The sequence below is a fragment of the Semicossyphus pulcher genome, unplaced genomic scaffold, assembly GCF_022749685.1.
Source record: "Semicossyphus pulcher isolate SPU_LCO1_2020_fin unplaced genomic scaffold, fSemPul1.0.p SCAF_10, whole genome shotgun sequence".
Lineage (NCBI taxonomy): Eukaryota > Metazoa > Chordata > Actinopteri > Labriformes > Labridae > Semicossyphus > Semicossyphus pulcher.
The window spans coordinates 27,189,001-27,204,801 of record NW_027211604.1 but is presented as its reverse complement, the minus strand read 5'-3'; the positions used below and the strand labels follow the sequence as shown (position 1 = coordinate 27,204,801).

At 42.9% G+C, this 15,801-nt stretch overlaps 1 protein-coding gene across 1 annotated transcript; it reads left to right on the top strand.

Annotated features, from left to right (window-relative positions):
• The first annotated feature begins 3,614 nt into the window (after window positions 1-3,614).
• Window positions 3,615-15,574, top strand: wnt11 (wingless-type MMTV integration site family, member 11). The gene is made up of 5 exons (XM_069673365.1): window positions 3,615-3,697; window positions 6,040-6,284; window positions 8,116-8,393; window positions 8,816-9,108; window positions 14,634-15,574. Exons 1-5 carry the CDS (start codon window positions 3,615-3,617, stop codon window positions 14,806-14,808), a joined length of 1,074 nt encoding a protein of 357 aa, XP_069529466.1. The 3' UTR covers window positions 14,809-15,574.
• Window positions 15,575-15,801: the final 227 nt, after the last annotated feature.

Genomic DNA, 15,801 nt, shown 5'->3' with positions numbered 1-15,801 from the left:
AAAATCATGACGCAAAATCTGAATGTAAAACATTGTTTGTTAATGGATTTAGATGAAAAGCATGAGACTGACATTTTCACTGATTGTAACAGGATGATTATATTATCCCATATTTCTTCCAGTGTTGTACGCTTTGAATCATCAAAGGCATTCCTTCATGTCAGAGTTTGACACAATAACGGCACTTTTGTTGTTCATTTGGACCCAATAGGTTTATAATAACAGGTAATGTAGGATGTATGCAGGGAGGGTTGTGTGATATGTCACTGTTACATGGAAGCATTGTTGTGTTGATGTTTTCTCAGTGCAGTTTGTATGTTTTTATGGGGGTCAGAATCCAGAACAAATTTCCCTACAGGGACATAAAGTACATCTTATCTTACCTCATCTCATCTTATATATAACTGTGCATCTTTTTATATCTAAAGAATGAAATATAAATACCTTCAGCCCGAGAGACGGGAAGGTTTAATGCCACTCCAGAGGAGGACAACTTTGTCTGCCGTGTGAGATTGGTTAACATTTAAAATGAGGTTCCGTTTCTGTTTTGTGGTCCAGTCTTTGATGTCATTATGGATGCATTCTTCAGTAAAATTACATTTATTTATCCAGACATCTTGTGGCTGTTCGACGCTGAGAAACTAGAGTTGTGCTTCAGTACGGGGACATTTTTTGGGCACGTTTCATTTTAGCAAAGGCCGAGCTTTAAGACTGAGCTTTAAAAAAAAAAAAAGTAATTTTGTAATGAAATGAAACGTAATGAAATGTTTGACAAGTGAAACCATAGTCTGTAAACCCAGGAGGGTTTGCTTCTTTATGTGGATAACATGAAAAATACAGAACTAACAAACAATCAATCATAACTTTAGAAACATGAAAATAACTCACAAGACATGAAAGCTATCGCAGAAGGACAAACCTCTTATATTATACTTTTATAACCGACAATGAGGCTGCTGTTAGCAGTGCAACCTGTACGAAAAAGGCAGTAAGTGAATGATTGATTTGGTTTTACTATTGTGCCATGCGTAAAAAAAATAAGCCCAGCACAAACAAAGGCTTACAAGACAGCATTATTTTGCAGCAAGTTAAAGGAATGATCCATCCTTGCTTTTATTCCAAGCTCTAGAAACAACACTTGTAAGCTTTAAAATGAAACACAGTCTTTCTAAAGAAGAAAATAAACTTCAGATAACTGAGTGTCATTTTCTTTTTAATGTAAGGACAATTATTCTAACTCCAAACATACACATTAGGTCTTTTATTTTTCTACCAGCTTAACCTGAGTGTCATATTTTATAGCCTGTAGAGAGTAATTGATGACTTGAAGATATTGGCAACTTTTACGCACAAAGCACCTTTAAAAAAAAAAAAAAAAAAGGTCATTATATCCGACTATTATCATCACAGACACACTATGAGTCAGTTTCTTCTCTGTTGGGATATCACGGGGATATTCCTGCGTGTTTTCCACCAGAGTATCGCTCTAACTACCTTGTATTTCTCTGTTTCCGTGTCGCTGTGTTTCCCTGGCTCCGGTGCCGCGTGCTTTCTTATGCTAATGCTGCTCTGACATCAGCAGTGAGATCAAAGCGGGGCAGGGGTACTTTAGAGCCGATCTGCCCCCACTCAGGCTCACTCACTGCAGCCTCTCTGTGCTACTCACACTCACGCACACACACACACCCCAACACTAGACACCGCTCTGATACACACCATGCGTACCTGTGCGGACTTATTCTACCTCCTCATGCTGGATTTTATGGACGCATCTGGCTGATCCGACGCAGACTGAATTCTTAAAGGATAATCCGACCTGCGGAGATTTGACTTTATTTTCTTGTGCAGTTTTGTTGAACAAGAGGACTGAACGCTTCGGCAAAGGTGAGAGGAAACTTTTTTGGCTGCTGGAAGTGAGCACAGTGCGTCTTTTACGCACATTTAGGTTTAAAGTTTAGGATTATTGAGCCGACGCAAAGTTGGTGTTTTTGTTTGACGCCTGAGTTTTCTGCTGTGTGAGAAGAATTGTTTTAAAGATAAGTTAGAGATAGCAGACATTTTTGTTGAAACACTTTTATTCCACTTGAACTTTTGAAGATTCAAAGTTTTTATTTTGTTTGTAAAAGATCTCCACACTTAGGGGACCCACTTTTTGTCTTCAGTGTAACTTTAAAATATCTATTTTTATCTCCAGTAGCAGTTTTGAAACAACATTTTTATGAGTCAGTTACATAAATATCCTTGTTAGTTCCTCTACAACAATTAGATCCTCTCTGATAGTTCGTAAATATGATTAATAGTCAGCTCGGTGCGCCCTGCCCCGCTTATCTTGGCTCGCTGAGAGACACACAGCGGATGGTGTGTGAGTGTGAGACTATCAGGACTTTATCTTCGGGGGGGAAACAGGAGCTCATTTAGCCCACTTTGGAGAAATGTAAATTTAAACAGTAAATCCACTTGAGGTCGCGACTTCTTTATGACTCCGAGCGGCAAACAGAGCGTGAAAGCGCAGGGAAGTCATAGAAATGCATTTTTTAACCAGAGAACCAGAACCATAGTATTTCCTAATTTTAGCCTTTGTTGCTTTTAAAAGAGCAGTTATTCCAGAGTTACAAGCAACAGCCTGCTGATGAGTTTCACTTATCTAATTTAAATAAGTAATGTCAGTGATTTCACACCGTTTCTCCGCCAATCAGAGGCGCGGAGCGGAACTCGTGCGTTAAAAAGGCCTATTATCCGCTACCTGCCGCTTTAACGCGCTCACTTTAAGCTCTCTTCAAAGAGATGTCTTATCAACAGCTCAAAGCGCTATCAGATAAACGCTGCTGCAGATTACTGCGCTGATCTGTTGATGCTGCTGCTCTGTTTTAAATTCTTTACATTTTCACATGGGGGGCAGAGGAGAGGACGGAGACAACTGCAGGGTCTGAAAGAGGCGCTCCTTGTCTGAATGAACTGAAAGTTTAGATAAAGTTCACGTGACTGTGCACAACCTCATTTTACATTTAACCAGAGAATAAAATCCAGCAATGATAGGCTTTATTACTCTTTATTAAGTCGCTCACTGTTTGACCACAGACATGGCACTACTCCCTTTGTGAAAATATAACAGTGTCTTTGTGTTTAAGTTTTCTTTGCAGTTATGTTACTGCTTTTATTTGCAGGCGGTATGAGTCTGTACTACCATAGATTTTCTGAATGCATTTCAAAGCTCACAATAGTGCCTCTTTTGTGTGTGTCTTTATTGCACAGCACACAATTCACTTTGTAGTTATTTTTCATGAAATGTTTGGGTAATCTTTGCGTTTGCTGACAGAAAACCAAAGTCAAATCCAGTTTTTCTTCCTCTGTTTTCCAGATTTAAACCTCTTAAAGTTTCAGGTCTCACACAAAGACTCTCACGCTGCTTCTTACACAGAATTCATCCCATAAAAATACTTGAACTCTGCAAATGTTACCACTGGCACGCCGTCAGTCCTCGCTAATGTTGATATTATTTATTGCAGGCTTTAGAAGAGGACGTGGCCGTGCCATGAGAGTCCACTTTTAAGTGTGAGCCAAGAGGTCCAGCAGCTCTTTGTGTTCGTCGTCCTGTGTGAAGTCTCTGTCCAACCATGAGGAGCAGCTCTCACGTCCTGCCTCTGGGTGTGCTCACGGCTCTCCTGCTGTCTCAGGTCTGCTCCGGCATCAAATGGCTGTAAGTACTCTTCTCCTTCTTTAAGCCTTTTGCATCTTAACAATCAATCTCATGACGTCATGAAGATGCAGCAGATTGTTGCTGCATGCTTTATGAAGCGCAGGGCCCGTGGCAGCTCTGAAAAGGGCCCCAAACATTCCTCGTGTAGCTCCTGATGAAGGCCGGGCTGTGTGCTCTGTACATGTGCATCTGATGAAGGGACGGTAGATTAGCTGGCAGTTGTTCACCTCTTTGTTTTTATTAACTCCCCTGCTTCTTCTGTAAAAGCAGACAGAGTGTGTACTTCAGCTCCACAACGGCCAATTAAAAGTTCCCCTTCTGCTGTATAAGAAGATAGAGAGAGATAATGATGCATCATGGGTAATGTCACTGCTCTACTGTGTGTTTCCTCATTAGACCTCAGGCTGACACAAATGTTGCTTGCATGACTGTGGGCCACATTGTTTTTTAGATAAAGTAAAACCAAACAATAATCTCCCCTTTAATTATGGAAAATTTCCAAGCAGCTATTTCTTGATTTATTTATGTTTCGATTGGATGTTCTGCACGGTTTTGTTTGGTGTCCTTATAAACCCTTTGCGGTTGTCGTCATAGTTTGCGTGTTCTGTTGTGCAGATCTCCATCTGAGTTTGTATCCCCGTGTCTAATGTCACATCGCTGTGAAAACACAACTTTCTGTAGTGGCTTTACCAAAAGTATCCCCGCCTTCTTTTTATCAGACAGAGTGGTTGTGTTACTCACAGTGGGAAAATTTGAGCTGATGTCAGCGGGTTGCAGAAGGACACACAATATGTACTCAAGTAGAAGTATGGATACTTGTGTAAAATGGGACTCTGGTGGAAGTATAAGTGCTGATTCAACTTCTTTACTGCAGTAAAGTGGAAAAGTACAGGCTCTGAAATGCACACAGTGTCAAAGTACGTGTCCCTCTGAAGGACATTTTTACCGCCTGTTTCTGTGCAAATCTAACCGACCCTCAAGTCATATTTGGGAGATGATGGAGCTTCAATCATTCTAACTTCAAATGAAAAGAATATACTGAATATAATGAACATTAGCTTTGCTCTAAAGTGCAAATTAGTTGGAACCTGCTCTGAACTTTCTCGCCATAGTGCAGCCAGAAGTTTACCCTGTGGGTTACAGACATCACACTGAATAGACGCCTCTTTTCTGCGGTCCGGTTTCCCTCTCTTGTCTGTTTGTCTTGATATGCACAGAAGGTCAAAGCAAAGAGTTTTCCATGTGTTACTGTCTGCCTGAAACCCCCTTTTGATGCTGGGAAGGCAGCGTGCAAAGACATTAAATAAATCAAATCAATAATTCCCTAATTCTCAAACGCTTTAAAGCTAAACTAGTGAGCCAGATGTGAAAATGTAAGGAGTACAAAGTAGAGATATTTGTAGGAGGTTAAAGAAAAACTAGAGTACTAATTATAAAGTACAGATACCTGAAAACTCAACTTAAGAACATGAAAGCATTTCTTCTTCCCCACTTCCTCCTGCTGGCAGATGTGCCCATGAGAGCTGGGATGGCATGTGCTAAACCTCAGCGAGAAGTCCGACAGTCTTGATAATACACAGCGTTGCAATGCAGAACAGATGCGGCTGTAAACACCTGTGAGTGCCAGGTTACCACGAGCACAGAGGAGTCACAGCTTATCATTGGGCACAGAGCGGCGGCCCCTCGGCCTCTTAATGCAGAACAGGCCGCGGAGCAGGCGGCGCTGCTGGTTCTCACGAAGCCTCAGCAGAGAGCAGAGGCGATCAGAGCGAACCTGCTCCGCCTGTGGTTTCTCTATTAAGTTTATCCTCAATAAGTTTCAATCAAATGTGTGCACCCTTTAATAGTCTGTGAGCTAATGATTCATGTTAAACTGAGGCCACAGGGGACGCCCGTTCCTGTGGTAGAAAAAAGATGCAAACGGGGAGGCATGTGTAGTTTTTCATCTGATTGTGGGTCTGACGTTTGTGGGCTTTTTACACTTTTTGGCCGATCATGAGGCTTCTGCTGAGCGCTAACAAAAGACAATCCCTGCGCCAACAGTGTGTCACTTATACTTTATGAATCCGCAGCTGGCTTTCTTTTGGGATTCCTGTGTGATAAGATGGTTCTTCTCTGCAATGCGTGCTGAAGTAGTCCCCTGCTGTTTGGATTCTTCAGTTGTTTGTTACATGAAAATCTGAAACTCACGGCATGCTTTTTTTATCCACATAAACCTGATCAGTTCTCATGAGACAGAGGACCTGAGTGAGCCACCACCACACTGTTGTCGTCACCTCAATTAAGAGATTGTGTATTGTTTCATGCATTGTGACCGATCCCTCTTGTTTATGTTCCCACAGAGCGCTATCACACGCTCCTGCGTCTCTGCACATCAACCAGACGCAGCACTGCAAGCTGCTGCCGGGCATGGTGTCCTCTCAGGCCCAGCTGTGCCGCAGCAACCTGGAGCTCATGCAGACCATCATCCAGGCCGCCCGCGAGGTCAAGAAAACATGTCAGAAGACGTTCTCTGACATGCGCTGGAACTGCTCCTCCATCGACATCCCCCTCGAGTCAGCGAAGTATCGGCCCGACCTCGACCGGGGTACGTTCTGATAAACACTTTGGGATGACGACATGTTGTTTCCAAAGAGCAAAGCCAAGTGTTTTACCCACAAGAGTCTGATGTTTATGGTCACGCTTGACATGTCAATGAATTTCCAGAACAAGGTCATTATTTGATGAATGTGTTGCAGTTCAGTTTACAGTAACTGTTGAAATGATCCTCGACCTTTAATGGTGTCTGTGCTGTGACGCCGCGGTGGATTTATGTGTATGTGACGGATATTTAGAGAACTTTGACACAGAATTATGACCTTGTTTTTTAATGTGACACGCTGCTTTATCCTTCTACTAGTGCTGTAAGCCCGCATAAAATACATGGCGTTTTATTTCTCAAATCCACAACATTACCTGACTGTTTGCTTTGCTGCCGGGCTTGGCTCTTTCAATTGCCAGAATGACCTTGAATCAGAGACAGTTGCAGGGTCTTTGGTGGGGGAGCTGTGCAGACGCGGCTTCCTTTTGCCAAATGAACAGTCTGCACGGCACAGGAAACAGCTCATCTCTGTCCAGGCATGGCTTTGATCTAGCCAGCGCACGGTCATACATGAATTCTTCCCTTACTTCCAATTGCTCCCCGGCCTTAAACATGTGTGCTATCCGTGTACGCACATCGCCTCCAATTACATCAGAGCTCAGTCTGAGTTACAGCGCGGGCAGTGATGGACTGTGTTTGATAGATTCATTTTGGGCTCTCGTTCAATTTCTATTTTTTTCACTGGGGAAGATGAAAGCGGCGAGTAAAAGAGAGATGGAGCTGATTATAGAGCAGAAGTAGCTTAAGAACATTTTATAGATGTTTGACTGGATTTTCTTATTCGCTGTAATAACTTGCAATCATTGGAAATCATTGGAACCAAAATCAATTCAAGCTGACCCCCACGCTTCATGCCAACACTTTAGCCTTTAGTATGTTAATAATAAATGTTCTTGTCTTTAAAGTATGAAATCTACGTCTGACAACCAGTAAACAAACTAAATCAGACGAAACATTCAAACACTCTTCTATTTAATTATTGGTTCATTATTAAAGCTAATTTTTCAAACAAACATGACTTGCTCCATCTTCCAGACTGCTGTCGGACAAATCATAACTCTAACAACCTGTGGTTTAGATGACTGTGACAGGAAACTTCTCTGTATTCAGTTATTAGACCAAAGGATTAGTTAATATTTGTTGCTGCCATCCATCACATCTTAAGACATTTAAGTCACACAATGCAAAGACTATGTATCTTACACATTCATTATTTTAACGTCTATGACTAGACTCCTTTTGAAACTTTTTCCCATCATGCTCCTGGTGGAAATGTACGACAAGAAAATCAAACTTTACAGCAGAAACAGAAGCAGCTTCTGGCCAAAGCTTCCCTTGTTTGCGCAGTGGTTTGTGTTATCTGTGGGGGGTTGAGGCCTTCATGTGAGCTGGGTTAGCTTTACGAGCTAGCAGGTGGCAAGCGAGGCATTTCCTTCAAACCCGATTGCTTCAAACGTCAATCAATTCACCAGAGCTAACACTTTTACTGTTTACTAACTAGCCAGTTTGCTGCTTCCTGTTTGGTGTTGAAGCAAGAACACCTATTGGATGTTGACAGTGTTCAGGTCATTGATCACCATTTGAATGAACCAAGACTAAAACGTACAATAATTGATTTTATCTGAACATCAATGCAAGAAAACTCCTTACATCAAATGATCAAGATGACGGAATCACTCAACTTATGAACTGCTTCCAAGATGGCCGGTACAAGCTGCAACCCCAATAACGAAAACCTGACATCTTCTTAATTACTGTTTCTTATGTAATTCAACAGGAACAAGAGAGGCTGCATTCGTCTACGCCCTGTCAGCAGCAACCATCAGCCACACCATAGCACGGGCGTGCACCTCAGGAGATCTGCGGCTGTGCTCCTGCGGCCCTATTCCCGGGGAGATCCCAGAGCCCGGCTACCGCTGGGGAGGCTGCGCTGACAACCTGCACTATGGTTTGATCATGGGCTCCAAGTTCTCTGACGCCCCCATGAAGATGAAGCGTGCAGGCTCACATGCTAACAAACTGATGCACCTACACAACAGTGAAGTCGGAAGACAAGTAAGTAATATCCAGATTTGACTGGACAGTGCTTGTTTTGTTTGCCTTGCTTAAACTCTAAATGTTTAGCCTGCAGGAACTTTCTCCAGGGACAAGGGAGTTAAGGGGTAGTGTGTGCCTGTCTTACACAGTGACTACAGTCTAAAAAAGTCCCAGGAACTTAAGTTACCCAACAAAAAGTCCTACTACTTTCTGAAAGTACAGGAACTTTGGGGATGGGACTTGCTTGGTCAAGCGCTTGGAGTATTCAGAGGACTCTCTCTCACTGATTTGTCTGATTTTCACATGAAACCCAGACGACAATGGGCTGGGGGAACCTTTTAACCAAATAAAAAGTGGCTTCTGGGACTAATTGTCTTGGGTACTTGAAAACGCAGCTAGAGAGTGCGCACTATTTAACCTCCATGTCCTCTGTCCTTTAGGTATTGAGAGAAGCGCTGGTGATGAAGTGTAAATGCCACGGTGTGTCCGGCTCCTGCTCTATAAGGACCTGCTGGAGAGGCCTGCAGGACCTGAGGGAGATCGCCATGGACCTGAAGACCAAGTACCTGTCTGCCACCAAAGTGGTCCACCGGCCCATGGGGACACGCAAGCAGCTGGTACCCAAAGACATCGACATCAGGCCGGTGAGGGAGAACGAGCTGGTCTACCTGCAGAGCTCCCCGGACTTCTGCACCAAGAACGACAAGCAGGGCTCTGTAGGCACTCAGGACAGGTGAGACTCCCAGGCCACGTCATTGACGTTATTGTGTATGACTGTGAGAAAGAGGGGAGTATTTTGTGGTAATGATAGTTCTCTGTTCTGAGAATTATTAGCATGACTCAGACCCATGCAGCAGACAAATAGGAAATTACCAATCCTGAGCGTCTGCTCTTCAGGATGTTGACTCTAGTGAAGTGCCGTCCTGCCTCTTGGCTCCGTTCAGTTTGCAGGCTGCCTGATAACACCCCGCGGCCCCTGAGAGTGCTCTGTCTGTGGCTTGTCTGAGCATGTGTCACTGAAAAGGCCGCTGTGACTGGAGTCGTTGTCCCACTATCTGAAATAATGACTAATGCGGTTATTCTTAGGACTGAGTGCACTCGAGCTGATATCGATTGGGGAGGGCCACACACAGGGGGAAATAGTTAATGGACCCCCAAAGATAAAGGTTTATTTACACCATTCAGCTCCTGTGTTTTACTTGGGACAGTGTTAAGTGCTGCTGGGTTGTGCTCTGTGACAAGTTAATGGGCAGCAGGGAGCACTCAGGCTGGGACCTCTGGCACCGATATGAGAGAGATTTGGCACAAATATGCACACTTACTTGCAAGCTTATTGGATTTTCCAATCTCAATAAATATGTTGCACAGCAGGAGTGGTTGTGTTAAGGCCTGTCACTTGGCGGATTCAGTATATTTCAATATACTGAAATGTATGAAATTGTATTGTAAGCAAAGTGGAATTTCCCGCCCTTTCTGACTCTGTCCTGTGTTGTCCTCCTTTATCTTTAGTGCTAACACCAGCACCGTGTGCTAACTTGTTTCGCTGGGGTTAAACAGTCAAATAGTTGAGATATATTATAAGGCTGCACAATAAATCATATTTTCATCGCCATTGCAATGTCAACAACAACACATTGCAAAAGAATGCCTGATTGCAATGATTAAGAGACCCTTTTATATTTTGTATAATTTCGTCAGCATTGTCTCACTGATCCTCTGTTAGCTTGCTACCCTCTGTCACTAGCAAGGACCACACCTTCAACAGAATGCTAATTAACAATTTATTGATGATACTGATGCTTGGACTTGGAGAGGTATAACTTCTTGTGGTTATCGTTTTTGGGGAAGCTTCACTGGGGATCTGCTGTAGCACCCGGGCAAGATGAACCCCCTCAGGGCCCGGTGTGGATAGGAAGACAGAAAGAAACAGAAAAAGAGCAGGGCTGGGAGGGAGAGGTGCAGAATGCGTGAGCCAAAGAGGAGGAGAGGGGTAGGTTTCAATTCATGGGAATGCCAGAAGAGGCCAGTTGAGGTGTGGTCCTGCTCCTGAAACTTTGCTATACAGTATCAATTCTAAAAATGAATGGGATGATTTGTGCATCCACGAGTGCTTTAGCGTGATTTAAAGCCAGCAATAATGGTTGTGTCGGACACTGAGGATAAAACGCTGCATTAAATGGCACGTGATGTAAATGTCATATATCATATGACGGTCATATCGTGTAACTCAGCCTTAGGTCACTCTTCAGATAACCAGAAGACATGCTTCATGTCAAGGACACTCACTGTGCCAAATGTGTCCCATTACTACAGCCTGATAACGCAGCAGCCACACACAGTCTGCAACATTAGTGAGGCACCATCATTACGATGAGTGGCTGTGCTGTGTTTGTGTATGAGTAACTGGGTGTACATGTGTGGGTATTTATTATTCCCATATGTGTCTGGGCAGATTGTATCGTCATTACACTGGATCACATGGTTACAATATCTCACTGCTGATTTCTCAGACACTGGTGGCCACTTAAGGGGAGGATTTATCAGATTTACACTTGAATTGACCTCGCTGCCGTCTACAGTGTTAGCTCTGACCCATTTACCGTACAGTCATAATAATAATGAAACTTTATTTGAATAGCCTGCTGTTAAATTATAGCAGGCACGTAGCTCACCGTGTTTTACACTAAAGAGAAGATTAAATCAAAACTACAAGAAGATATACACATGGCAAACATGTGAGCTAAAACCAATAAATCAATATGCTACATACCTTTTCAACAGTCACCCTTTGAAGGAGCAGCTCTCCCCTGGAAAAAGCCTCTGTCAGTCAAAGCTGGTGTTCTCTGTAATCAATAGAAGCAATAATATTTGAAATTGGTGCCATAGCTGTGGAGAAAGTTGTACAAACAGCTCGTGGTTTCGCCCATTCTACATTCCTACAACACCCAGCATGCATTGCGCCCCTCCCTCTGAAAGGAACGGCCCAGCGAGAGACAAAATACGACGAGAATATAACGGTGGATCATCTAAAAAATCTTCCGGTCTGCAGTCTACATTTCAAACCGGACAATTTTGAACGAGACATGACATCGGAGGCGGCGTCCTGGACTGAGGAAGTGTAGTTTAGCGAGCTCCCTGGCCTCCGCCTGGCCTTACATAGTTTGGTGGAGGTTTTCCAGGGCCCATCGGAGAAACAGATAGCGTCCTCCAAAGGCACAGAGCCAAATTGCATTTTTTCCTACCATAATGGCGTTAGCTCCCCATGATAGCATGACAGGACTGAGGTTGAAAATTGGCAAACTGGCCCTTTAAGTATTGAGATAGGGAGGTCCACAGTTTTGGTGCATGGTTAAAAAATGCTCAACTCCCAATTTTCTTATTTTTGTGACAGTTTGTAAATCCAAGTAAAGAGGATCTGAGAGGCCATAAAGGACAAACAACAAAGACATGTAATGTAGGCTGGTCCCAAACCAAAAGTAAAAAGACTTTAATACCAACCCTTACAGACACAGGGAGGCAGAGCACGTGAGCAGAAACTGGGTTGATGTGCTGTTTCGGTCTGAGTTGATGGTAGATTATCAAGGGATTGTTTCGAGGACTGGAATAAACACATTTTTTGGCATCTTGTTGACATAGTTGGAAAAGCTGAACCTTTGCAGTATTTATTAAGTGAAGGAAAGCTACTTGGAAAACTGTGTGGGATTTAAAACTTAAGTTGTTTTGCGTCTCAGATAATAGCCGGGCTCGGGACTTCTGATTTTACCTGGCAAACTGATAGTTCTCTTTTTTCTTTATGGACCAAGCGTTACTATTTCTGTTTCCTTACCATTTATATAAAAAGTTGGCCTGCATGTGCAGTTTACTGCAGCCAAATAAGTTGTTAAATGCTATAAGGTTTCTTCGCACCATTTGGGTCCAAAGAAATATACGGCACAGTGTCATCAGCATAGCTGTGAATATTAGGCTTATGTATTTGGACAACATCATCCAAAGAAAACATGTATATTAAATAAAAAGCAGAGGACCAAGACAGTTTCCTTGAGCTTACAAGTCCTGAGAGGGGCACAGACTCTTTATACAGTCAAGTGTTTTGACTAACACGAGAATCTGGGGCAGAGAAATTGGATTTTAGTCCTCTAATGGATAGAGTGTGATCTCCAGTCCTAAAATGCGTCATGACTCCGGGATGAGGCATGCCATTGAAGCCTGTGCTTCAGTCTGAAATTACATTATTGTTGCTCTACTTTAACCGGCAGATGTACAGACTGTACAGAGCTGTCCTTTTGCTCCACTTACAGCACAGCAGTGATAAAACAAGATCTCGCTCCTGATGAAACTGTGTGGGGGTTTCTGTCTAATTCCCAGCTCCCACCGATGTAATAAACCTGTCTTACACTCTCAATGACTCTTGTCCCCCCTCCTCCTCCTCCTCCTCCTCGCCCTCCTCCTCTTTCTCCTTCACTCTCGCAGCAGTTAGCAGCTCAGCGTCTCTCTCACCATGCTGGTCATTAACACTCTGCCATCATAAAACAATGCAATTATGTGGAGAGGGCAAGCTAAAGAGAGGGAGGGCAGCCCTGTGTATTCAGTGTGATTTACGGGGGGCTATTCTCTGCTCATTCAAGATGCCTCAGGCTTCTGAAGTGAGACGCTCCCAAGCAAAAAGAAAATGAAAGAAAAAAATGTTCGGAGGAAGGAGTGTACAAAAGGTTAAGGCTCGCTGGTCGGTCAAGCACTTTTAAAGGACTATTGTGACTCCACAGGCTGCGAGACCGTGCTAAATATTTAAGAACGAAGCCGTAAAGTTAATTGTTTTAGGCGGGAAACCAAACTGGAAATATGTTCCTGTCTGGTTGTTAAGCCTCCCTTTTCTCCCTCCTGTTGAAGCTTAACATGTGCAGTATCTTGATTATGATCTGTGTAAACATTCAGTGCATTTACATGTGCACAAGTGTCCTGTTTATAATGGTTTTTGAATATACTTATAAAGTGTTTTGAGTGTCAAGATCTTATCCTGGTTTCAGAAACCCGGATAAGCTACCTGAAGTACTCTGATAGAAACCAGGATTCTGTTGCAGGTTAACACTGTTCCTACTTGAGCGGTCTTTGCTGGTTAGAACATTTAAACTGCAATGATAAGAGATCAAGACACAACTGCAGACACATGATGATGCCGGCTTGATGCCTAAGAGAAAAAAATCATCCTAGTTTTGTCAAACATCAGATGTAGTGCAGTGCGCTGCCAATCCCAGCTCTGGAGACACTGGTACAGGTGCCCTATTATAAGACATGAATGTTTATGTGTTACATTTTAAACCATGAACTCTTACTGTGCTCTCATAAAGAATTTATTTATCGGTGGTAGGGTAGGTAGTATTGGCGCTATCAATACCTTGAGCTCACAATTACAGAGCCTGGGTCTGTCGAAGGTGGCAATGCTGTTTGGGCTGCGGTGACCTCTAAGGGTCATGTGGGAGGTAATTTATAAGTATTGGGATGAGGGCCCTGTGCGTCCTTATCAGCAGGGCACAATTATCTTGTGTTTAATTCAAATTCATATTGTCTTGTCTTTTATCCGGACCTTGAGCCGTAACTAAAGTTTTGAATAACGAACCTGGATACTGACACGATCACATATATATTGATAAAAATAACCAGGTTTCTCTTGTTCCATGTAAACAACATATCCAAAGGCTCAAAACGGGGACACTATGGAGCACGTAAAAGCACTCATTGCATCCTGGTTTCAGAAATCTGTTAGAACCCTGGATACTAAATGTAGTACTCTGATAGGTTGCATTTGCATCCCAGTTTTGAGCCTTATCCAGGCGGCTGTGGCTCAGTGGTAGTCTGTCGTGTCTCAATCGGCAGGTTTGGGGTTCAATCCCTGACTACTAAAGTCACATGTCAAAGGTTATGTGGATCATAAGAAACATGAAACACTCACTTTTCACATGTTTAAGACGGTATCAGGGCTGCTGATCACCTGTGTGCAGATGTGTATTTAGTTCATACTATCTTACCAGCAAAGCATGTTCAGAAACGTGGATCAGGTGTTTTTACATGCCACCGGTTTCTGGTTTCTATCAGTGCCAGGTAGTATCACATTCACAACACATAACCGGGATTCCTGATCATGCATATATGAATACCCTGGTTTCTCAAGGTCATAATAATATAAGCTTTTAAAAGCAAGATATGTATAGTTGTAACACAAAATGAGTGTTGATTTTAATGTTTTCTTTTTGCTCCTCTCAGGCAGTGCAACAAGACATCCCTGGGCAGTGACAGCTGTGACTTGATGTGCTGCGGTCGTGGCTACAACCCGTACACAGAGAAGCTGGTGGAGCGCTGCCACTGCAAGTACCACTGGTGCTGCTACGTCACCTGCAAGAAGTGTGAGCGGATCGTGGAGAGATACGTCTGCAAATGAGTCTGTCCCGCAGTCCTCTGCTCGTACCCAGCCACCCGGGACTACAGATTAGCCAAAGCACTGCAGTACCACAAAGGCTTACTTCTGTCTTAAGCTTTAGCATGTGTATCTCACGGGAAGCGGTCTGTTCTTGTGTCACTATCATTTTGTATCAAATCTTCAAATTGGGCTTCTTCGCTTCGCAAACCTGGACGTGGAGTGCCGGTTTACGTGGAGACCACCGTCCTCCTGGGTATTTCCTTCTTCTTGTTTATGAGTATAAATCCCCTGAAAGGGACACTGAAAGTCTATTTTATTATATCTCTAATAAAAAAGAAATAATATTGGATTTGATGCTGGAGGAGCGGGGCTGTCTTTCCCCTCACTAGACTTATTTTTGGCTTCATTCCACGGATATCAAAGGGTTTGATGGATCCATATGGTACTTTTTTAGGTACTATTAAAACCTTTTCCTCGCAGCGATGGACAATAGAGGAAAAGGGAACACAAAGGGAACTTCAAGTACTTTTCAATCATGGATCATTTTTGTGGTTGATGTTTTTGGACTCTCACCATGTGTCCTGTGTGGATCTTGACGTGCCTGCATCCCTGTGGACTGAGAGAAGAAGAAGAGCAGTAAGGACTTTGTGAAACGGTGCATTATCTCTTTTATGTCTGCAGTTCAAAATATATTCTATTTTTCAGAGCCTGTGAGCTGAACTCATGGATTTTGTAAACCACTTTTGTGTGGATGTACATACTGTTATTTTGTATACTGAAATAAAGAAAGAAGTATTTATAAAATAATTAAATGATCTTCACCATCATTTCACATGGAAGTTGCATGTTTTTCCTTTTTTATGATGTTACTTTATTTTGAATTCAAATAGAGTTTGAGGGAAAAGTGTCCAAACTGCAAGCAAGAGATTGACATAAGGAAAAAACATAGCGGCACTGCAATTTTTTTATGGAAAGTAAAATAACTTTTGGATAATTTTGGAAAATTTGGATATA